The 24505-nt window shown below is 45.8% G+C and overlaps 1 protein-coding gene across 2 annotated transcripts in view; it reads left to right on the top strand.

The window, feature by feature from the left end:
- spns2 (SPNS lysolipid transporter 2, sphingosine-1-phosphate) overlaps nucleotides 1–23875 on the top strand; it is a 39827-nt gene extending 15952 nt beyond the window's left edge. For both annotated transcript variants that reach the window (XM_068332099.1, XM_068332100.1), the window contains exons 3-13: nucleotides 5738–5874; nucleotides 7889–8040; nucleotides 9823–9889; nucleotides 11967–12109; nucleotides 12531–12683; nucleotides 12759–12948; nucleotides 13459–13524; nucleotides 13886–13984; nucleotides 15241–15404; nucleotides 17620–17665; nucleotides 20059–23875. In XM_068332099.1, the coding sequence (XP_068188200.1) occupies nucleotides 5738–5874; nucleotides 7889–8040; nucleotides 9823–9889; nucleotides 11967–12109; nucleotides 12531–12683; nucleotides 12759–12948; nucleotides 13459–13524; nucleotides 13886–13984; nucleotides 15241–15404; nucleotides 17620–17662 (1214 nt within the window). In that variant the 3' untranslated portion in view covers nucleotides 17663–17665; nucleotides 20059–23875. The remainder of the gene's footprint in view (nucleotides 1–5737; nucleotides 5875–7888; nucleotides 8041–9822; nucleotides 9890–11966; nucleotides 12110–12530; nucleotides 12684–12758; nucleotides 12949–13458; nucleotides 13525–13885; nucleotides 13985–15240; nucleotides 15405–17619; nucleotides 17666–20058) is intronic.
- Nucleotides 23876–24505: the final 630 nt, after the last annotated feature.

The raw sequence follows: 24505 nt of genomic DNA, 5'->3' as shown, positions 1-24505 counted from the left end.
ATCCAATTAGGATTTTAAGACCAATTAAACAAGCACTCTGTCAGCCCCTCTAAATCTTTTAGATCGCACCTCGCCATTGGTGAAACTAGCCCTTTTTATTCCATCATAACTGTCGGTCGTCACGGGGGCAGGCAAGCTTTTTCAAACGCGAGGAATTTGCAGATATTTTCTCTCTCTTCTCCCACAAATTGGACAGAACACGTATTGATTGTTGCGATGCCACAGGAGGTTGGAGAACACACAGTCCACACACACACACACACACACACACACCTCCTCGTCAAACACGTACTTGCATCATCCTCGGCAAGTCAAGGTCAAAAACAGGGTTGATTCTTCCCTCGGTGGATCCGTTGCCAGTCGTCATTAAAGGGATATTTTGCACAGTTTGTGTCATTTGTGTCGGCATCAGCTCGGGTTTCTGTATGCCATTAGTCCCAATAACTAGGGAGGCATCTGAGAACACAAATATAGTCCAACCGGGTCTCCTCTGGAGCTGGAGCATGTCAGTAAGTCGGATGGTTAATGACTGGAGGACAATGGCAAGCAAAGAAAACCTCCCCGCTCCGCTGGAGCTGTTTCAGATGCCATCATCGGCCGCGGGAAAGTTTATCCATGACAAAAAAAACTGCATTGCTTTCCAATAATGTCTGGGACTCCACTTTCTTCACTTTTTCTTCCCATATGTGTTTGTTTATTCTGTAATATCCCCCTGGTAATTTGCAAAAGATGAGTTCCAGCGCGCCTCGCCGGCCGACCCGGTGTTGGAGGCGGCGTGTAATTCACCCCAGCTGCGCCCTGAACAGGTAGAAGGAGATCGACTGCAGCTGTGTCGACCGGCGATCACATCTAAGAGCGGCTGGGATTGAATAAAATAAAAGGGGTTTAAGTTGGCTTTAGGAAGCCTTGATGGCTACTCCTGCAGGAGTTAGCCGCAGAAATCACAGATGAGAGCATTCTGCTGGGGTATTTCCTAGGTTTGCATGTGGTATTTATCAAAAAAAGCAGCCAACGCCACGGTAATCCAACCCTGGTGAAGTCTGAGCGCGGAGGTTTCAGGGAGAATTAGTGGCAACCAAATATTCAGGGAATGTAGAAATGTTTGGGGCATGACAGGAAGGGGAATCCAAAGTTCAGACGCGCTGCTTGGCTCTGGTGTCCCGCTCAAACCAAAGGTATGTGTCACGCCCGAGAATGGCAGGAAGGAAGATGACACGAAGCCACCGCTCCCAACGATACCACACACCTGACCGAAAACACGACAACCTGCTTCTGAAGAAAACGGAACATTAGCTTAGCTTAGCTTCCGTTTTCCTCCCCTGGTTCTATTTGCAGATAATGAGTCAGTAGCAGCAAAATGAAGATAATTAAGAACAAAGCGTTTTATTTTCAAGAGTATTCATTGTTATTTCAATTGAATATCGTACCGTAGAGGCAGATGCCTTCCAGGAAACAGCATTTGGTTTTAAGCTGTTTCAAATATAATACATCGAACATTCAGGCTGAACTTCCTCTAACAGATAAAAGCTGTTATTTTTATACATACTAGCAATTCAGCACTAAAGTCACCTAGAGATGCTATGATCGCACATCTATTGACATTAATGTCAAATGTAATATACGCTAACAAGTTTCCATTTCAATAGTTCACCCTTCCACTCCTCATGCTGGTATTTGACGGACACATTCCTTCTTCCTTCCTGGAAATCACACGGTTTCATTCATGAGAAGTGGAGATTCACTAAAAGCTTCAGGTACTTTCTTGTTGGCGCGACCCTGATGGGTTTGAATCCAAACACATCGTTTAATCATAGCGTTGTTTCGCCGACGATCGGTGGACAGTGTTGTCGACGATGTGTCGGCCAACAAGCCGTGCCAGATCCACGCGAAAGACGGTCCCACAATCGTGACGGCCGTGTCTTCTGATTAGCGTCCACGCTTTTACTCATTTGGCAGGTTTCACACTTTTCTTGTAGCGGTAATCGTGTGCGATTCCCTCCGTGACTCGGATGATGTAAGAGCAAGGAGGTAGAGAGAAACACAAAAAGGGGGGTGGAAACGAAGCTGTTCGCTCTTCGTTTGCGATGATGAAAAGGGTTTAGAGGTGAAGGAAGGTCAACAGTCTCTGAAGAGGGAAGGTGTGTTCATGGTCCACGGTGTGTTTGCCATGTGATCAACGCTGACAGCTCGACACACACCTTGAGACAAGGTAGCAGGTAACGGTGACACAAGGTGGGCCTGAAGGTCAAACCCTACCGATGGGATGTCTTTGACTCGTCCAAGATTGTCTTGACTGAAACGAAGGAAACACCCAAATGGCATTCCTGATTTACTTTAAAGTGGAACAGGAAACCCGGAATGAATTTGATCAAAAGTTGTTTGGTAATTCTTTAAAAATGACGTAACTTGTCAAGCAGGATGTTCCCAATCTGTTCCCAATCACATTTACCTCAAACTCGCCGCGGTGGAGGATTTAAAGACAGCAGCGAACCTTCAGTTTACATCGGGAGGGGATTAGGATGCCTTTCAGGACTTACAGTTCTGCATTTTTCAGACTTAATCTCTGTCAGCTTCAACTTCAAGTAAGAATGCGGATGACTTCATCCACCAGCGGACGGTTGATGGTTTGTTCAACGAAAAAGACAAAAAACAAAACAAAACAGAAAAATGATCTGCCGAGTATTCAGTATCCCACATGAGGAGCCCCCCAGGTGCTCCCAGTAGGGCTGACTGGGGTTTCATGGGGGAATCACTCAGCATTAAACACACACACACACACACACACCCACACACACACATGCTTGTGTGGCTGCGTCTCCTCCTGATGTACTATTCATGGTGGCATTGATTCATGGGGGGGTGAGTCATCCCGGGAGGTTTTTGTTGCGTTGTCCAATCAAAGGCAGAGCTGCATGTCCGTGTTTCGCCTCCCTCTGTGTGCAGTAGTGTGTGTGTGTTCAGTGGAGGCGCAGCATTTATTTTCATTATTTTCCACCAAAATGTAAATATATCTGGCAAGGAGAGACTGTGGGTCCCGTTGGTTTCCAGAAACCTCTTACAGTGTTGTGTTTTGCCCAGCACCTCAGCCTTAGCCAATCGGATTGCAGCATGATTCACCTGTGTGAAACATCACTAACAACATGATAATCCTCCACTTAAACACCGGCCTCCCGTCCCTCCTGTTCCTGTCATTGTGTCTCCTCTCGTTTGCTACCGTCACCACAAGTATGGCGCCAAGAAAAAAAGTAATTGGTGCAATTTTCTGGCTGAGACAGTGTGAGAAAAATGCGCGGCATCTTATTTGGAATTCGAAGAAGGCCTCGACCGGTTCGGCACTCCTACCTGAGACGAAAAATACATTTCACGTGTTCTCAGTAAGGGAAAAGTTCCGCCAGACGTTCAGGAGAGTTTATGACGAAACAGAAATGGTTTGATTGTCACCAACGGCTCATCACGCTTTAACTTACCAGTTGGATTCCTTCACAAATGTGTCACGCAAAATAAAAACGCTAAAAATGATCTTGGATTGCACCTTATCAAGTGCTAAAATTCTAAACACCGACTTTGCGTCAAGATCAAATTGGTCGCCCTTCGAAAACATAGCCCGAGCTGACTATGTGAAAGGTTACGAAAACGTTTGCCTTCCTTTGGCCTCCCCTCGTCTTCACGCTTCTCCGCCTGGATATTTATCATATATTCTGTTTATTTATGAGAGATTTCCATCTTCGGTGATTAGCCAGGTCTTATATCTGATTGAGCGAATGATAAAATCGAGACACGAAGACTATCAACTGGGGAATGAGACTTTCGAAGACAGGCGATATTTTATACTCAAAGGCGGCTTTTCCAAAAAAAACAATTTTTTTCCAAATCTTCCACCTGTATTATGAATAATTAAGTCTTTCCTGTTTATCTTCACTGCTTGACTTTGGGTGTGACCTGCCGCCTGGGAAACGTTATTTTTAGCCACGGTTGGTCTTTCCTGTGTTGCCGTGAAAGCGAACGCTCACCTATGTTTCCACTTTCAGTCTCAAACGCTCTGCACAACATCCGGTTATACGTCTTTAAAATATGACATCAGCAACACGCGACGTCTTAGACGTGTTTTTTTGAGCAGGGTGAAACATATGAGGGGCCGCAAAGAGAGTTTTCAGATGTCTTCATTCAGGCCTGAAGTCTGCAGCTGCTGAAGACGACTGACAAGAGAACATTGGGATCATTTCAGAGAAAGTGACTCAATAATGCAATAGTGCATGTTTGTTTCATCAAGAATCTAAACTGCAAACTAATATTCCTACTTCTTAATTCTTTTAGATGCATTATTTAACTTGTAAAACCTCAAACGTACTGGACAACATCTCCAGATCTAAATCTTTCGGGCTCAGCCTGGGGGGCCGTCAGAGCAGACTCTAACAAGACGATGAAAGGAAATTAATATGGAGGCATTCGTCTGGCGAGACGTGGACCTGCCTGGAATAAGCAAACTGACAATATTCCCATACGGCGGGTAAACAAAGCTTCTATTTGTAGTTGGAGCGTGACGGCGGTTCGTGCTCCCGCCCACTCGGATCAAAACGGCTTCTGGAGAAAGGATTTATATGACACGACGGAGACGCTTACCTGAAGCCTTTTGATTTTGTCAGAGGGAACGCTCCGCAGGTGTGCAGGTTTGGAGACGAGCACAGGAAGTGATGTCGACAGCAAGCCGAGAAATGATCTGTAGAACCAGCTGGTGGTGGGTGATTGTCGACCGCTCCCTCGTCTTTATCTCAGGAAGGCACCCGGAGAACCAGCGTGAAAGAAAGAAAGAAAGAGCTCAGAGGTAGAGGAGGTGTGAAGAATTGCATCTCCTTTGAAAACCCAAACTGGCTCTGATTCATTCATTAATACTGATGAGAAATATGATCCAGCCCGACTAATCGATCACAGAAAACACGCCCTGATCGGTTATTGCTGGATTCATTCCAGACGTGCAGCAACACACTCTAACACCACGGCTTTTACACTATTTTTACACGTCTAAAAATAATTTTATGGCACCGCAGCATCACATGATCGACACTACAGTTGTGCTATCATCTGATTTGCGTCCATCACCCTGTTGGCCTCGGCAGCTGTGATGCTCCGTCTGTCTTACGTAACCCCCCACCACCACCACCTCCTCTCTTATTGCTCATCTCTTCACCTCCTCTCTCTCTCTTGTTTTATGTTTGTTTATGCTGATTATGTGTCAGAAAACTCCACTCCGCCTCCTCCGTCTCCCCTCGTCGCCGCCGCCGCCGCCGGGACTAACATCTCTTGCCCTGTCTCCTCCGCAAAAGACCCGAATCCATTCTGGGAGCATTAAAAATTCACATCTGTTTGGGTTGGCCCTCATAAATACTGACTAAAAAGCCCTGTGAAATATGAAGGTCTCGCTGTTCAATCAGCACAGGGACAATTAGGCAGAACACTTTAAAGACCTGGTGTTCCTTTCGCCGGGACGGAGGAAATGAAGATTTTTTTATCGCCACACAGCTGCTGCATGCGGATGGTTTAATTGTAGCAGTGATGCATTAAAACCTGTCCTTTAAAACAGCCTCATGTTTCGTCTGGGTCAGGTGTTACCGACTGTATTTGAGCGAAGGCGTCCTCTTGGGTCGATCTTCTCCATCAGGAGACCCCCCCGGAGTGGATTTATCTCCTCCAGACTGACAGACGTGTGTCTCTGTTTGTGTTTGCCTCTCTCCCTTTGCAGTTTTCATCTGCAGCTTCATGGTGGCGGCTCCCATCTTCGGTTACCTGGGCGACCGCTTCAACAGAAAGGTCATCCTGAGCTGTGGCATTTTCTTCTGGTCCATTGTTACCCTGTCGAGCTCCTTCATCGGTAAAGAGGTAGGAACCTGCCGTTCTGCTCCGGATCCCATCCCTAATCAGTCCGGTGGCATGAAATGATGCTCTCCTTAAGCCCGACACCCACTTTTGCCTTAGTAGACATTCTTCATATCCCCCCTCCCCTTTCCCTCCCTCTGCCTCCCGTGGCTTCCAGCCAATCGGCTAATGAAGGCCCATGCATCAGCCTCGTCTCAATGGCGGCGCTTTAGAAGATAAGGTTATCTCCTGAAGCCTCGCGTTTACCGGGAGTTGCTGCTGCTTTATTCCTGGGGGGGGGGGGGCACTCACAAAAGACATGGTAGTAAAAAGCCAAACACACTGATGTTGGGGTAGTTGGGGGTTTGTAGCATCCAAAGCTAGTTTAATTTACGCCTCAGCCCGAGGCGGCGGACGGAAGCGACGTCTCCGAGATGCCTTCGCTCCTACAGGCTAAGAGCCTCTCCCCCCTCAGGCGAATGCGACAAAAGGCCACTGACTTCCCCCTCGCAGATGGAGAGCGATCCTCAGCGCCCCCCCACCCTCACTCCGCCTTCATGATGCCAGTCAAACGGTATAAGAAGAGACGTCTCTTATGCAACAGCTCAACGCCGCTGTCCCCACGAGCGACACGAGACGTGACGTCCGATGAAATATTAACGTCCGCTTACGAACCGAGTTTCTATCGGGACGCTTTACAGACGGATTTGAAACAGATTCAGAATTCAGCTCTTATGTAACAGAAGCAATAAAATTGAATTACGTCCTTTTTCTGTGTGATGATCATCATGAAATAATCTCTTGTCGTTTGACGTTTGAACCCATTAATGGGAGGATATTTATAATTTCACCCAGTGGATGGCGAGACGGTAATAATAACCATGGAGTTGTGATTGATTTGAGCACTAATGGGGCCAAATGCACAAATCGACAAATTAAAAACTGAAACAAAAGTCAAACGACACAAGCTAACAACACAACGCGGAAACAGACAGGAAGTAGAAGCAGAAGATGTGAAAGCAGGATGTGAATCGATGACAGAAAGGAGGAAAGAAAACATTAAAAACAGAAGAGGCCAATCAGGGACAGGTGGAACTAATTGGCCCAATCACAAAGGCCGGATGTGACAGAGACAGGAAGTGCAAAGCAAAAGAACAGTAAAACAGGAAGTGAAGCTACGAACTACGATAAACTTTCTTCAAATTGGACAGAAGAGAGTGAACTTTGGTTGTGATTCACCTGCAGGTGTTTTAAACTGATAATTATCAGTAAGACACTACACACGGTTAGCATTTAGCCGCTAAACAGCCTGCTATAGCATTAGCATATCAGTTGCAGATGCATCCACCGTGTCGTTTTAACCGTGAGGCGTATCCGTGTGGCAGCGGCATCTCCAGGGGCTGCTTTATGGCTGTATGCGTGACCTTGTGACATCACGTCCCATCCACAAACACCAACGCCTGAGGTGACAGCTGAGGTCGGCGTGGGGTCGCCGTCTTAGCTCCGCCTCTGCTTCTCAGAGGCCCATCATTAATCACGCGCAACGCGGTCGAACGCCATCCAGAGCACCGAATGTTTAAGGCGGGAAACATCACGCCATGGCGGACTCAAGGGTCCTGTAACTCATCGTTGCTATGGAAACATCCACCTAGTGAGACCCCTGCCAGCGCGCATGATCCATTAAAACGTGTTGAAAGTGTCCGCGGTTTTATGTAACTGCTAAATTCATCTGATGGGGAATAACGTGCCTTCATAATTACACTTGACACATAATTCGACTCATTTTATTTATTTATTTTTATATATATTTTGTGTATGTTTAATATATTTTTATTTATTTTTAATTTTTATTTGTTATTTATATATTTTTTAATATATTTTTATTTATATATTTTTATATATTTTTAATTTGTATATTGTGCAAATTTACATCCCTCCAGGTTTAAGGGAATCAATAATAAATAAATATCTCATGTGACTTATAAACCCGTTTCCTGCGGCGCGTCTTATTAAACTTGCCTCCTCTTCCTCTCTCTAGTACTACTGGCTCTTCGTTCTCTCACGGGGGCTTGTGGGTATCGGCGAGTCCAGCTACTCCTCCATCTCCCCCACCATCATTGGAGACCTGTTCACCAATAACAGCCGCACCATGATGCTCTCCGTCTTCTACCTGGCCATCCCTCTGGGAAGGTAAGAACCGGGTGGGGCCACTATCCGGTGATGTGACGGAGAGGAGGAGGCATTATTAAGCTCCAATCCCCCCCCACACCCCCCAAGCCTGTTCAGCTCATTCAATCAGAAAAAAGGGGCCATGGGGAGAAAACAAACAAAGCCAAGTAATAAAAGATGAATGCGGCGCATCCACCGGCTCAGGAGCCACTGGAGGTCGATCATTATAACCAGCGTTTAACAGCCGGTAGCGTATGCGACGCTCATTTTAGCTTCTCAGACGCAAGATAATGAAGAGACGTCGCTCTCTCCGCATGTAAGACATGTCGTTTAATTTTAAAATTAAAGCGATGGTTGCGTAACCTATTTATGGGCTAATCTGGAAAAAAGGAAAACAAATGCTCGGGTAGACGAGCCGCCAAAATGTTGGGGTTGCACTGAACTGCCGAGCGACACGAACAATAGAAGGTAAACGAGGCAAAGGGCGGTCAAACATCCTACCCAGGCTCCCACATGTTTGTTATGACCATTTCCAGGAAATGACCTCAGGAATTAGACCGCGTTCACAGGAAGCAGATTCCCCTGCCCCCTTTTTTTTTGTTTGTTTCTTGATGTTGGTCATAATTTTTAAATTTGGCCTGGCAGACAAGGTTTCTGCCTGACGCCGGCATTTGATTGGAGCGTATTTTTCATGCATGAGTTTTATTGTTGCCGTTGAACTTTCCGATCTCTCTGTCTGGATGGACTGCGATAAGATTAGCCGCTAGTCGCCGACTGGAAACATCACACGCCGTCTGATCCCGTTTATACTGCCGTGTTATTTTTGGAGAACTAATCGTGGAAGCTCAACCCCAGACTTGTTCCCTGTTTGCTGTAAATACACAGATGTGTAAAACCAGTTAAACTCATCCTGAACCTTTACGGCTAACAGCGCCGCTGTTTGATCATCCCCTCTATCCAATCCACAAAATTATCATTTCAAACTCCAGGTTCTTTCTTTTTTCATCATGTAAGATCTTAAAGAAGAAAAAACAAACAAACACAGGAGAAGCGAAATAATTTTCATTTTTGCTTCAAAAGATTCTCCAAAGATTAGTTGGATGATCAGTTTATTTTTTATTGGAATCCTGTAATTGATTGATCAGATCTTTTTAGAGGTATTTAGGTCGTGTTGATAACAAATCTCAAAGTTAATCAGCTTGGCTGAGTTGCAGATAATAAACTTAACAGTTAATGCTGCTGGTAAAACTATTCCTGAACACTAATCTGATCTGATCCAATCCAGCACCAGCATTCATTTAATTTTAATTTAATGTTATGTAATTTTATTTAATGTAATCTAATTTAATTTGATATAATTTTATTTTAATTTTATTGTATTTTATTTATTTTTGATTTAATATATTTTTTAATCTTATTAATCACATTATGCTCCCCGTGACCCGCTACAGCGGATCAAGCAGCAGAAAATGAACGAACACTATCATCATTATTCCCCTTTATGACATGAAACAAAACCTCATTGTAATCTGATTACTCAGTGCTCTGTTGGCTTTATTCGCTAATGTTTGCACCTGCATTTAGCCGCCACGTGCTCCGATCCCACATCCATCAGCTAGCCGAGGCGCTAGCGGCGCTTTGATCGCTCTCCATCTCAAGTATCCAAACACAGCGGCTGTAATCACGTTACAAACAGGCCCCCCAGGCGTACCCTGAGTCATCTGTTGTAAATATAACACACGCTGACGGATGTCGGGGTCAGAGATAACCGACGTGACATTTTGTGTCGCTTTCTCTCTGCAGCGGCTTGGGTTACATCCTGGGCTCTAGCGCCAAGGAGGCTGCAGGCGACTGGCACTGGGCATTAAGGGTAAGGACATCAACATCATCATCATCTTCATCATCATGCATGCATACGCAGACAGATGGGGCTGAGTGACGGCTGGAGGCGACGCATAAACCTCCAGCTTCCAACCGAATGGTTTCTCCTCTGGTGCAGCAGGATCGATGTCAGACAACAAAACGCTTCCCCGGCCGCTCCACATTGTCCTCCACAGTGGAAGAACTTAATGAAACATAAGGTTTCATTGTTAGCTGCGCACATTTATGGGGGGGGGGGCGGTCTTTCCTGGGGAGGTGCTAGGTCATACAGGTACTTTTATGCTTGCTGTGGGTTAAATAAAGGTGCACGGTTGGAAAAAATAAGCCGTTAATTTAGAATTTATCTGCAGAGGAGTTTGACTTTGCTTTACCAGGATGTTTTTTTGTGCAGAAGCAGGAGCGGGTGTTAAATCGGGATTATAAATCACTGTTGTCGTAGCGATTTTTTTTAGTGGGACGCCAGACAAAGTGTTTAGAAGTCAGCAGCTCCATAAGGCAAACTGGGAATAATGGAGAGGAGCCATGAAAGGTCAAACGGGACCCCGTTTTTCTTCGGGGTCAGCTGTTAAAATCCTCAAATCCAATCAGGAGCGCTCTCCTCTTATTATTGTGAACATTTTACAGGAAGATGTTTCGCATGTTCTCAGCATGTCGGGGTGGAAACACATTCCTGGACGTGAAGGAGGAAACAGGACATCCACTTCTTCTCGTCTCTCACAAAACACCAGGGCGTTTTGTTCCACCGCGATAAAACCATCTCCAAGACGATTCATCACCAGCGTGGAAAACAAATGAAATGGGTTTTGGTGCTGGAAGGAAAAAACACGGCAGGCTTTTCCGTTTGTTTTCGTCCGACGCGCCCCCAAAGCGTGGATGATAAGGAGGAACGGGGTTGGGGGGGGTGAGGAGGAATGAGCAGTGAGAGGCGGCGGCGGCTAATTTGTTTGATTGCCAACAGTCCATACTGGAAGTGTATAATGGGCCCCGTGGGAGGGGAGGTCAAAGGTCGCAGGTTCCTCTTGCCTCCTGGAATAATTCCGAGCGTAGAAGCGTGTTTGGGTTTTTTTCGTCGGGATGAATGAATTCTGGGATTGCCGCTCAGTGGAAGCGCAGAAATACGATTGTGATGTAAATGTGGAGCAACTGAAGGCGCCTCGTGTGAGCAGAAGATTGGAAATGATGATCCGATATGAGAAGAAATCAGTAGTGTATGAGTGTGTTCACACACCACACATACACACACACACACACACACACACACACACACACACACACACACACACACGGTTCACAGCACATACGCATAAAAATACCCCACAGAACACTATAGCATGAATTCCCCCTGATTGGTTTTTGCCTTTGTGAGACACACACACACACACATACACACACACACACACACACACACACACACACACACACACACACACACACACACACACACACACACACACACACACACACACACACACACATACACACTTTAGCTATTAAGTCCAACATGATGGCTGATGGGTACAAAATTTTCCGCACTATAAGGCGCACCTAAAAGCTTTACATTTTCTCCGACAGTGCACTTTATAATCCAGAATACTTTATAATCCAGTGCACTTTATATCCAGCACGCCTTGTAATCCAGTGCGCTTTATAGTCCAGTGCGTTTTATAGTCCAGTGAGCCTTATAATCCAGTGCACTTTATAATCCAGCATGCTTTATAATCCAGTGCGCTTTATAGTGCAGAAAACACCGTACTCATCTCGGAGCAGAGCTCACAAAGCAGCTTTCAAAACCAGTGAACTCTGTCAGACTCTTGCATGCTCATTCACACACACACACACACACACACACACACACACACACACACACACACACACTCATTAGCGGACACACAGATCCGATAGAGTAAGCAGAGGGAATGCGTTGGGCTCCAGGGCTCGTCTGGGACGTGGTGCGTATCGACGTCCACTCAGATGTAAACACTCCGTCTTTGTGCTTTAACACAACACCAGGTTAGATCTGTTTGGGGGGGGCTCTGAGGATTCACGGGTCTTTCTTTTCCCGACAGGTGTCTCCAGTTTTAGGGCTCATCGCTGGAACCCTGATCCTGGCCTTCGTGCCCGACCCAAAGCGAGGCAGCGCCGATCAGATGGGCGGCCGCATCAAGACACACACTTCCTGGCTGGTTGACATGAAGGCGCTCGCCAAGAAGTAAGACTTCCTGTCAGAACGATTTGCGGCGGGAATTAAGTACAAAAGGGGCATTAGAGACACGGACACGTCAACACGAGACACAGCGAGTCGTTTACCGTGACGCCGTGAGCCCCTTGTTATTTCACGACTCGCGTTACGCGTCTTTAAAAAGTAATAAAGTCTTCAGAGCAGCCGCACGGCTTTATGGGAGTTATCCGAGCAGATCAACTACATATTCATTCCCCGTGTCCCTCGTAACGTTTAGTTCCACACAGTCTGGCAGTGACTTGCGTAAAACTGTCTGCAGATCCTCTCAGTCCAGTCTCCGTTCACACCTGAGCCGTTGGTTCCAGTCTCGTCCGACCGTTGAAGCCACAGGAAGTGAGGTGTTTTGCGAACGTCGCCCCCAGATTGACATTTCCCGCGTCTTCCTTCGCAGCCGGAGCTACGTCTTCTCCTCCCTGGCCTCGGCGGCGGTCTCTTTCGCCACCGGCGCGTTCTCCATCTGGATCCCCATCTACCTGACCCGAGCCCAGGAGGTGCAAAAGACGGCCGAGCCCTGCGCCAAAGACATCTGCAGCAGCACCGACAGGTGGGGGCCGGGTTCGGTGACGGAAGCTTCATCCTCACGACCTCCAGGACTGAACGTCTGGTTTTTTCCCTCCAGCCTGATCTTCGGGGCAATCACCTGCGTCACGGGTCTGCTGGGCGTGGTCATCGGCGCCGCCACCACGCGCCTGTGCCGTCAGAAGACGGAGCGCGCCGACCCGCTGGTGTGCGCCGTCAGCATGCTGGGATCGGCCATCTTCATCTGCCTCATCTTCGTGGTGGCCAAGAAGAGCATCATCGGCGCCTACGTGAGAATCACTTCCTGCTTTGTGTTCTGCTTCCTTTAGAGGAAAGCTAACCGCGCTATTAGCATGCTAATTAGGAATTAACCCCGGGGGGGGGGGTAGAATTAGAAAGGGACGGTCTGGTAACCAATCAAACAAGACATTTGTGTGGTGCTTGAAAAAAGTCGTGAATTACCACAATAACCTAATTAGTTACTGAACACACAGCTAGGAATAAACACACCAGATCATTCTGGGATGTTTTTCATCTCTAAACTCACGACTCTAGCGGACCGAAATGAGCGCCTGCACCTCCACGTATAACTGAGCCCCGGCGTAATGACACGTTCTGAAACCACGGCAACCAAAGCACTTTTATCCGACTGTGGATTCCCACACGCTGCACAAATACCTGTGCCCCCCCCCACCACCACCACCACCACCACCTCTATCTCCACCCCATCTTGTGGATTCCTGTGGGGACACCAGCCTTTTGTCGCCGCCAAACTGACATTTTTCTTCTTTTTTATTTAGGTTTGCATCTTCATCGGAGAGACGCTGCTTTTCTTAAACTGGGCCATAACAGCAGACATTTTAATGGTACGTACTGGGAACCTATAATTATCCACTGGGTTACTGGAAATTCCTGCCAAAAAAAAAAAAACGCACCTAAAACCAGTAGCAGTCATCCATTTAGACTCGGGTCTTAAATTGCGACTCGGACCTCGATGGGTTTGCGTTGGGTGTGGCCGACGGCGGCTATCTTTATCGCCATTGGTTCATAGAAACAAATAGAGAAGGTCTGACTGACTGACAGGTTCTGGGGTGTTCTGACCCAGTAAGGGGAGGGGGGGGCTCTGCATGCAAAATTAAAGTCTGCATGAGTCTATGTGACATCTTTTTACTTCTGTGTCTTCATCACCTCGTAAAATCGTGTGTTTTTAACCTTTGACCTCTGCAGTTTGTCATCATCCCCACACGGAGAGCAACGGCGGTCGCCTTCCAGAGCTTCACCTCCCACCTCCTGGGCGACGCCGGGAGTCCGTACCTGATTGGACTGGTAAGGCTCCCCCCGAACGGGCCAGTTCAGACCCACGATGCGTTCATGCGTCGTCCGGTTCTCGTCATATAAGGGGGGCAAGTGCAAAACCTGGCACAAGAGGAGCTTTCAGCGCTCGTCTGTTTTTGTAAATCTGCAGTGTTTGTGATCGGTCAGAGGTTATTAGTGGGGTTCAAGCCCTCTCAAGGTCAAAGTCACCCCCCCACGCCCATAAACACAACACACACCTTCCAAACTGCACACACCCCCCAGAGGACAGCATCCACGGAGCAGGGATACAATCGCTGCTTTCTGTTCAATGGAGCGTGAAACCAGATCCACCTCAGACTGTCAGGCAGCATTCTCTTCATTCCAGGTACAGAAGTTAAACAGTAACTCTGTGGAGACGCGTTATGGATTGGAGCAGATTGAGTGTCAGAAAAGAGGGAAAATATGAATTATCGCCTCTTTTTGCGAACACAAAAACAAGAAACAGACACGCTCTGATAGCATGACAGCACAGCTTCCTCAGGTATATGTTTTTCTACGTATAGAATGTAAATCCTTTGTGTTGCATGTCTGCACTGCTTTCCATTGTCAGGCTCACAAAGGTTGAAGCGGAAGCCTTTCATTGGTGAATCGAGCCGATGCTCCGGCTCCTCTGGCAGCAGACGCAGCTGTCTATCGCGTTGCATTCAAAGTGTCCTGGTTTTGTTTGGGGTTTTTTTTCCTGTCTCTTTTCCTGTCGTGTGGGAGCTGGATAAAAGACTTCATCTTCAAGTCTTGACAAGCTCTTGAAAAAGACCAAACAGAGAACACACCTCCAGGTATCCGTACCCATAATGCCACATAAGTGCCACTTCCTGTTGCGTGAGTAGAGGAGCCCATAATGCACTTCTCTAACTCCGGGAACCAACTCGCAGAAATCACCCAAGAAATAGCTTCTGATTATCAGACGTGCAGCATTTTGTGGAGTATTTTTAGTCGTTCGCTGTAGGTTGTGTGTGTTTCCCACCACCTGCTCTCGTCCCTGCATATGTAGGAATACACTCTTCCTCTGACACGTCAGCAGTCCTGGTTCTGCTGACGCGGACGTATCAGGGGTGACCTGTGGACGCTCACTCCTGCACATACGTGCACACAAATCTGCTAAAAGCTACCATCAGCTATCCTCCATCAGCTATCCTCCGTTTGTTGTGCTCAGATCGCTTTGAATAACATCTGTCCCCTCTTTTTGTCTCCGTGTGTGTGTGTGTGTGTGTGTGTGTGTGGTACAGATATCCGACGCCCTCCAGCAGAGCTATGCTACATCAGCGCTGTGGCGTTTCCTCAGCCTGGGCTACGCCCTCATGCTCTGCCCCTTCATCATCGTCCTGGGGGGCATGTTCTTCCTGGCCACCGCGCTGTTTTTCCTGGACGACAGGGAGAAAGCCGAGAAGCAGTGAGTGACTCAGACGTCGTTGTTATTTCATCCGTCATCTGTTCTCGAAACATTTTATCCACGCTCCGAAGAGATCCCCCCCCCCAAAAAAAACACATCGAGACCTGAAAATCTGATTTCTGGGTCCCACGTGGACACAAAAAGGTTTTTGGGGACGCCGTGATGTTTAATGCTGATGCTGCCCGGCGATGCCAATAATGGTGCAACTGCTCAGAGAAGCCTGGAGCCAATAGAAAGTCTCCGTCAGCTAAAAGAGCTCCACAGCTGACTCATGCATTTCCAGCCGTCAATTTGTAAAAGTCTACTTATTCAAACTTTTACCTGCCACCGTCTTATTCATGAATTCATATTTCCAAACTCCAGACGAGAAGCCGATCATGTCCTTAAAAGGCTAAAACAAACACCGACATCCTCTTTCGGGGCGACTTCTCGTTTTTGTCCCAAACTGGGTTTTTTTTTACATCTTTTTATCACGTTGACTCGCTCCCGCTGGTGCCGGCGCTGTCAGATATGACTTCCTTCCTGTGGAAGATGAGGGACCTTTTTAGACAGGATGGCAGCCTGATGTCTGATTTCTGACGCCCCGTCGTTCCCACGCCGAAACCCTCTCTCCAAGAGATTTCATTACGTTTAGGGAAATCTGCAAATAAAATGTAGAAACTGCACATTTCATTGGATTTTATAATCCTGGAGTGGAGCTGTAAATACTTCCTCTGTGCTGTGATTATAGCGGACTTTGGTTGTGGTTATTGTTGGGTCTGATCCAGGGGGAAAGGAGAAGAAAAGCAGAACAATCACCTAAAAAAAAAGTCATTCTTTTTGTATTTGTGCCCGATATAGATTCTAGTTTGTGGTCCAACATGTGGTTCCAGCGATCAGACCGCATTAATGCACAGTGTGGCCAGATGGAACATGTTCAGTCAGACTATATCTGACCACAACCCTCCACTTTCACACCAGACGCAGAATTAAAGTGCAACAGATGGAGCAAAAAAATCTCACAAAAGTGATTGTGAACGTATAAACTTTACTGTTTTAAAGCCAGTTTTTGATTAATTGCACATAATAAAGACTTTTTAAGATTCAACCTTTAATTAATCTTTGCCAATGCTTAGAATAAAAGAACTTTTGAGATGAAAAGTTGCCCATTTAAGACATTAAAGTGTCTAAATAGATACGAGTTTTGAAAAAAAGCAGTTATACTGTAAGTGTTAATGAGTCTATTTTATTACCCCCTTGGGGCAATTTTCTGTGAAGCTGCAGTGAATACAAGCTGTAGTTACAACCAAATGTACAGCGAAAGATAAAAACAATTCACATTAGATCATAAATATGAATTTTAACTAGGACGGTGCTCAGTTTTGTGGTTTTTGCGTGAATGCAAAAGTGTCTTATCTCTGAATGTTAAGTAAGGGGGAGCGTCCCATTCTGATCTGATCTGTATCAAACTAATGGCTCGTTTCCCGTCCCCCCCGTCCCATCCTGAAGTCCATACTTAGGGAAATCTGTTTGCATTCGTATCTTGTGTATGTGATGTCAGGGCGTTGCTTGTTCTATTTTTTATTTTGTTATTATTTTATTTTTAGTTTATTTTAAATTTTTATTTAATTTTTTATTTTTTACTTTATGTTATTATTATTATTATTTTATTATTTATTATTATTTGTATTTTATTTTATTTTTATGGTTTAATTTTTTATAAGCTGGTTTTATTCCACCCTACTGTTTGGTTGCACGTCAAACGCACCATTACATACCTCGGATAGCGCACGCACCCCCCCCCCCATGAAGAAAAACCTGCAGCAGCTCTTCTTACGTAACAACCAGCAAACATCACCTCTGGGATGTAGAGTCGTGACAACACAAGTAGAGTTGTTGGGCAATATTTATAGATTCCATTCATATTTTAACCCCCCCACCTCCGCAAAGTTTATGAGTCCCCCCCGGAGTCCGTGCTCTGAGTGTGTCCTCAGATGCTCAGAGTCATTTATTAAGGACCCAAGCAGTTACTCTGTGGAGCGCACCTTTCTATTTCTAGCCTTAAAGAGAGTCTTCATTATTTCTAAGTCGTTTACTTTTCATTGAGGGAGGGGGGTTATACAGTTGCCATTTATAGCTCAGTGACACCCATCTCACGTTGTCCCATTGCTGTGCGCCTGTGTCTATTTATTTCTGTACACCTTTAATGTCTAAGGCTTTTCCTCTCCCTCCCCAGGCTGAACCAGTTGACACGACGGCCGTCCTCAGCCAAAGTATGACGGGTAAGTCCTGCTTCCTGTCTCTTTTACCTTCCATTGCCTCTCGCCGCCGCCGTTTACACGGATAATAAGGAAGAGACGGCTTTGGGTCGTTAGCGTTTAGCGTTCGAAGGCCTCTCCTGTCATTACCCACCCAGCATCACGCAGCGCTCCTGTCATTACAGGACAGAGATCCCAAAACAAGACTTTTGTGGCACTTAAAGGACCGTTTAGCCTGAGGCGACATGAGAGGGTAGCTGCTGGAGGTGATACCCCAGACCGTACACATGATTGATCTGCGATCCATTTCCCGTCCCATTGTGCTCGGGGGGGAGTGTCCACACATTCTTTGAGAGGCGGTTATTTAACCAGCTCCACGGCGTCTTATCCAGACCGAGGCTCCCTTCCCTCCTTCCTGCCTTATCAGAGCTACACATGGAGCTCTACCTCTCTAATTATTAACCCGGCGCAGAAAAGTCACAATTATTGGCAGCGTACCAGCCGAGTGTGCACAGTAGGACAATGTGGGGGGGGGACGGGGCAAAGAAAAACAAGATTAAACTTTGACTCACTGATTAGAGAAACAAGGAATGTGTTGTTGCTTCGATGTAAAGGTTATCATGTCAATCAATCATTCTATCTATCTATCTATCTATCTATCTATCTATCTATCTATCTATCTATCTATCTATCTATCTATCTATCTATCTATCTATCTATCTTCGTATCTGCATATTCCAAATCTGCTGTGTCAACGTCTCTTAATGAGGTAGCTCCAAACTCTCGGCGCATCGCTAAACTAAATAAATAAATAAATAAATAAACAACAAAGAATGATAGATTAGCCGTCACGCGCGTCTTTGAGTGCTCTACTAGTTCCTCTGCATTGTGCGCTGATGAATGGGAGGCAGACGCTCTTCTGAAGGCAGGAAATCCATCTGAGAATGTGCGGCATCCGCGCTAAAACGTTCCGCCGGAGTCTGGAGCGTTCACAGCCTGCAGCTGATTGGCTCCCACATGTGACACAACCTGTATAGGCGCTAGCTAGCTAGGGCTAGACGCCCACATGGCGACCATGCATATCAGGTTTAGCGTCACTGCTTGTTTTCAGCCTGAGGGCTTCGGCAGCTAACGCTAACAGCGTGTTCTCCCTGCTGTCAGAGGAGGCTAATTAGAGCGCTAGCACTTGGTGCCTGCAGCTGCTAGGGGTCAGAGGTGAGTAAAGGCATGAACCGATCCTTTCCATTCCAAACTGCACCAATGTGGTGGTGGTATTGGTGTCGGGGGGGGAGTATCAGTGATTGATTAGCGGTATTTGATCGGGACGAGAATCCAATCGATGGTTCCACCGTTGGGTCAGACTCACTGATCAATACCTTTCACAGGTCAGTCTGTCACTGGAGTGTTGGTGAGGTGGGGGGTGTAGAACAGCTGATTCTGAATGATTGACGCTTTTTGAGATGCTTGCCTCGGTCACATGACTATCTTCTTAAAGGGGCCGCTAACACAGAATACATTACCGCTAAACTGAGACTCCCAAGCTAGCTTTGCCAACAAAACCCCAACATTGGTGCGACGTTACGCTGACACTGCTAATAAAGTTGACACAAACTGGATCCTCATTTATTATTATTATTATATTCATCCGATTTCCCGTAACCCTTCGTGAGGAACTTGACGCGGCGAGTCCAAACGGTGACGTCGTCGCCGCCGCCGTCCCAACTGTAGCCGTTAGCCGTGTTTACACAGCTGCACACGCATTCTTTCCTGCTTCGTTCTCTCATTGTTCAGCAGAAGGTCTGGATTCCCAGTCAGGGCTGAGTGGTGGATCGTGACCACACACACACACACACACACACACACACACACACACACACACACATAACATCCTGTGTAGACCCCACAATGTGCTGAATGTGCGTAAAGTCTAGCTGGACCATCTCGACGGTTTTGCGTCTTCGGTCTTTCGCGTCCACTCATTGGTTGCTATGACTCCTCCCCCTGTTGTGATGTCATCACGCCCAAGTCCAGGGACGATTTACATTCCTACACTAGATTTTAATCATCCGCCAGACCAATTAGACCCCCCACCCCACCCCACCCCCACCGTTCGCTGGAGGCGAGCAGACGCTGCTTGTATCAAAGCCTTCGCGATGCTAATTGTCTCGGTGGCGTTGGAGCGTTTTGCCCAGTCGTGAAGAATTAACAGATTAAATGCTGACGGATGATTAAGAGAGAAATAAAGGGATTAAATTTACAACTGGAAAAACTTTAAACCACTTTAATCCGCCTGTTTATTTGATTTACGCATAAATCTGCGCGTCGGCGCTTCGTGGCGAGGAACAGCTGGACGCACCGCGATGATGTCAGATATTAACTCCACCCCCTTTCCCCCCGACCCCCCATCTCTGTTTCAGGTGACAACCAAATCAGGAGCCGACCAAAGGAGCAACCAAACTCAATAAGGATGTCAAACCGAAGCGGGGGCCGCGGCCCCCGTCCTCTCCGCCGCCGCCGTCGTCATCCTCCCGTTCTGATTGGCTCCTGCTGCCCTTGCTGTGTTTATTTAAACGACCCCGGGGGGGGGTTTTCTCAACTGGAACATGGGAGCGTCTTGCCCCTCTTCTACCCGCCTCGCCACCAGGGGGGCGGGGCCAGCAGAACCCCGCCTCCCACCCCGGACGCCATACTACTGAATACTGACCAGGAACCTGCCCCGTCTGCCTGTCCGTCTGCCTGTCTGTCCGAGGATCCGTCCCTTCATTACATTCCTTCAGACTTTTGCACTGACCGCCGTCGACCCTCATGATGTCATCACTGACTCCGCCCACACGCTGTCATCCAGCGTTTTCGCCGTTGGAATCAGTTTTTTGATGAAGCTGTTTATATTTTCTCCAGACGGTCATTTTAAAAAACTCGTTCTCTGTTGCTCCCAACCAAATTTTCCACAATTTATCCTCACCCCCGCCCCCTCGACCCCCCCGCCCTGACCCGACCGTCGACGCTCAGCGGCTGTAAACAGACAGAAGCCGTCAAATTCACTTGACGCGGTCAAAACAATCTGCCACACCAATATCCTCTTGTTCCATGAAAACAAAAGTCTTAGAATTTGAGGAATTAGAGCTGAAACAGGAAGAAAACGTTTGATCGTCTCAAATGTTTCTGTTTATAAATCATTTGGATCAGAAACTTTATTGTGATCTATCAAAAAACTGATGGACACAGGAATATTTCTGAAGTTTTTTTTGGACAGAAAAGGTGCAAAATGCATGAAAATGAAATGACACAGGTGCAAACATTGGAGCACCGTTTTCATCTTATTGAGTTGAACACCTGTAACTTCTTCTGGTTAACTGGAACACAAGGTTGTCTTGGTGAGCTCGTCACGCCCTGAACCTGATAGACAGGTGCATCCAATGAGCAGAACAGTACTTAAGGTGGCTGATGGGATGTTGTTCCCATTTGAATCTCCTGTGAGGAGTGGGAACATGGGGGCTGCAAAACAATTCTAAAATGACCTGAAAGTTAAAGATTGTTGAACGTTTCTTCAGGTTTCCGCTGAAGCACATTTTATTCTGGAATAAGATGCGTCAGATTAATGAAACTAAAACTGAGTTATTTGGTCTTAAACTGGTCCCCATCAAACCAACGGAACTGGAAATATCTCGTGAGGAGAAATGTTCCAGAATACCCCCCCCAACTAGAATCCAGAAACTCACTGGAAATCGTAGGAAACATCTAGGAGTTATTTTATTGCAAAAGGAGGTTCTTCTAATTTCTTCTAGTTCTTCTAATCAGTTTTTTTTTGACAAATGAAAAAGTTTCTGATCCAAACACTCAATGATTTATAGAGGAAAATAACGGAAACAATCCGTAGTATTGTCAAGTCACTGTAGCGTTAATACGACGGATGCGGTTTAAACCCATTCCAGCGGTTAGACCCAGCCGTCGACCCGGACCCGAAAGCGCTGACCCCTCCAGAGGTCGTCGGCCAATCAGCCTTAAGAATCAGATCTTTCCCGCCAACAGCTGCTTCTTCTCCAGAAGCCGTCCCGACGTGTGTGTTTTTTTTATTTTTAGCTCGTAGCACTTAAAGAACCGAGACGGGGGGGGGGGGTGCGAATCCTGCACATTATTTATCACCAGGTTCCTGGTGAATCTTTTTCTTTCTCGTCTGTGTGATGTTGGATGTGAAACTGGAAGCCGTCGCCTTCGTTTACCTCAGCCGGCGGCGGTTTGAAGCAGACACTGGACTATATATATATATATATACATATATATGTTTTCTAATTTATAAACTACACGCTTTTCCCAAAAGTGAACGAAAAGCGACATTTTCTGACTTCTGAAGCAACACCTGTGTGTGTGTTGTGTTTTTTTGTCTACGCCGGAAGCAATACGAACATTTTTTTGTGAGGAAACCGACCCTTTTTTTACCCACACTGCCTTATCAGTGAGCCGGGTTTCTCTCTGATGGTTGGTTTTGAATTTCTGGACACGGCGCCCCACACAGAGAGTCCCCCTTTTTAATGAAGGATCCCGGGCCTCAATCCGCAACCGGTTACAATAACAGGCTTTGTGAGAAGAGCGAGGGTACATATCCCATTCCACCACGAGGAGAAAGGACCCTTTTGAGATCAGCGCTCGTTCGATTTAGCGCCAAGGAAATCAAACCACCCCCCCCCCAGACAGGAAGGGGGAATTTTTCAGATTACGAGCGCTTGTTAATAACAGATAAGCGAGGAATCCCCTTTCGGGTGTCCTCGCATGTCGCTGCAGGAATTCCTTCCCCAAAAAAACCCGAGAAAGCGTGCAGAAGTGAGCTGAAATGAAAATCTGCATTTTAATTTCATGCAGATTAAAACGCAGCAGAAAAAGGATTGAGTCACGACTCCTGATGGACAGACCAGACGTTAACTTTAAGAAGTTATTTTTCAGTACATTTAGTGAAACCTTGCAGCCACTAATGGGCTCAAAAGGGTTTTAAAAGCCCATTAATATAAAAGGGAAGAAAACGCAAAAAGCACTTTGCAGGAAACACACGGAGGATGGATGGATGGATGGATGGATGGATGGATGGATGGATGATGGATGGATGAATAAAGGGGGGTGGTTCTCGTGCGAGCGTGACTCACTAAAGTGGGGGGGTTTGCTGTGTAGGCCGTGTCCTCGTCGCCAGATCGTTAGCTTTAGCTTCTCTCTGAATGTGATGCTGTTTACACACCTACATCTTAACCAACTAAAGCTTCTTCTACCTTCCTTTTACCAGTCCTCTTTTTTAATATTTACCAAATGAGGTGTTTTTCTTTTTTTTATATATATATATATGTATAAAACGACAATAGAGATATATATATAGATATATATATAGCTATATCATGCAGCAACTTTAATATATTATTGTAAATGATGGCTTGGATGCGACGTATTTATTTGTTACCATAATGAAGAATTATCTTTTGAAGGGAAGTCTCATGTTTGAGAGACGCCTGTCGTTTATTTGTCATTTTTTTTGTATCTCAAAGAAACAACACAATACCTTTTTACATCACTACCGTTCATCTTTATTTTATTTTTTTGTTGTTTTTTGTTTTACTGTGATCATGAATCGGGCTTCTCACACACAAAAAACAACAAACACACACACACCAACCTGCCGTGTGATTGTTGGAACACGCCGTATCAGTCTTTCGTGTTTAGGGTGCAATACTTTTTTTTTATTTTTGTATCTCTATATTTTAAATGTTTTGTTTTCCTTTTTTTTTTTTTTTTTTTTTTCAAGAACAGCTGATCAAAACATTTTGCACACTTTTCATATTCAGGGATTTATTTGAACCATAGCCTCGCATCACAGCCGTCAGAAAGGGCGCCGGTCAGATGGATCATGAATTGAGTTTCACTTTTTTTTGCCAAAATTTAGTCGATTTCTTAGCACCAAAATCCTTTGGGGAGTATAAGTCCGTTGTATCAAGTAATTGTATGTTAATAATCACTGAAGTGATGTATTTAGAATGTGCTATTTCTTGTCATACAAGAATCCTGTATAAAGAAACCTTTTTTTTTTCTGACGTTGAAGCAGAAATCAGAGGTGATTTTTATTTTTAGAGCAAAGTCGACACGAGAGAAGAGGAAATCAAAGGATCTGATTCTAGAACCGAACTGTGACGCTCCTGGAGGAGCTGATAGGAAAAATGTACATGTCTGTAAATCAAATAAACTTATTTAATCACTTCACTTGGCCGTCTGCTCTCGTCTCGTCTCTTTTCGTTTGTTGTCTTGTTTACTTTTTGACGATCTGAGAGACTGGAATTTTTCAAGGATAAGAGATGGAATCCGTGCGATTGCTGGAAAAATATTTGCCCTTTTTTTTTTATTCTTTCAGGTTATTTCTGTTGAATTTATTGAGCGGTCATCAGTATTTTATGAGTATTTTATTGATTTTGGTGTCAATCTGAGATCTGGACGCCATTTTTCTGCAGGTTTTCTGTCTTTGCGGATCTTTCTAAAGTACAGTACAGTATAGTACAGTAAGTGTTTGAATATGTATATTTTTACTATATTGTAGATTTATTTGACTGATTTTACTGCTTTTTATACATCATGGCCAGGGGACTACATATGAAAACTAGCCTTCTGTGTTTTAATCATGTGTTTTAAAAAATTGGAATGTCCCCCTCACATAAACTAAACTAATCAATGAACTTTTATTCGTTCAGTCGGCCTCTAAAGTGATTTACAGATGACACATCCCAGCTCGCCGTCCCCGCAGTGGACGCATAATATTTACCTTCGCTGGAAAGCGAGGAAGTCCAGGACTGAAGGCCGTCTGTGTGCCGACATTCATCAAGAGTTACCAAACATGGC

The sequence above is a fragment of the Antennarius striatus genome, chromosome 13 (assembly GCF_040054535.1).
Source record: "Antennarius striatus isolate MH-2024 chromosome 13, ASM4005453v1, whole genome shotgun sequence".
NCBI classification, from domain to species: Eukaryota; Metazoa; Chordata; class Actinopteri; order Lophiiformes; family Antennariidae; genus Antennarius; species Antennarius striatus.
The sequence above is the reverse complement of the archived record's forward strand: the minus strand, read 5'-3'. Positions and strand labels throughout refer to the sequence as shown.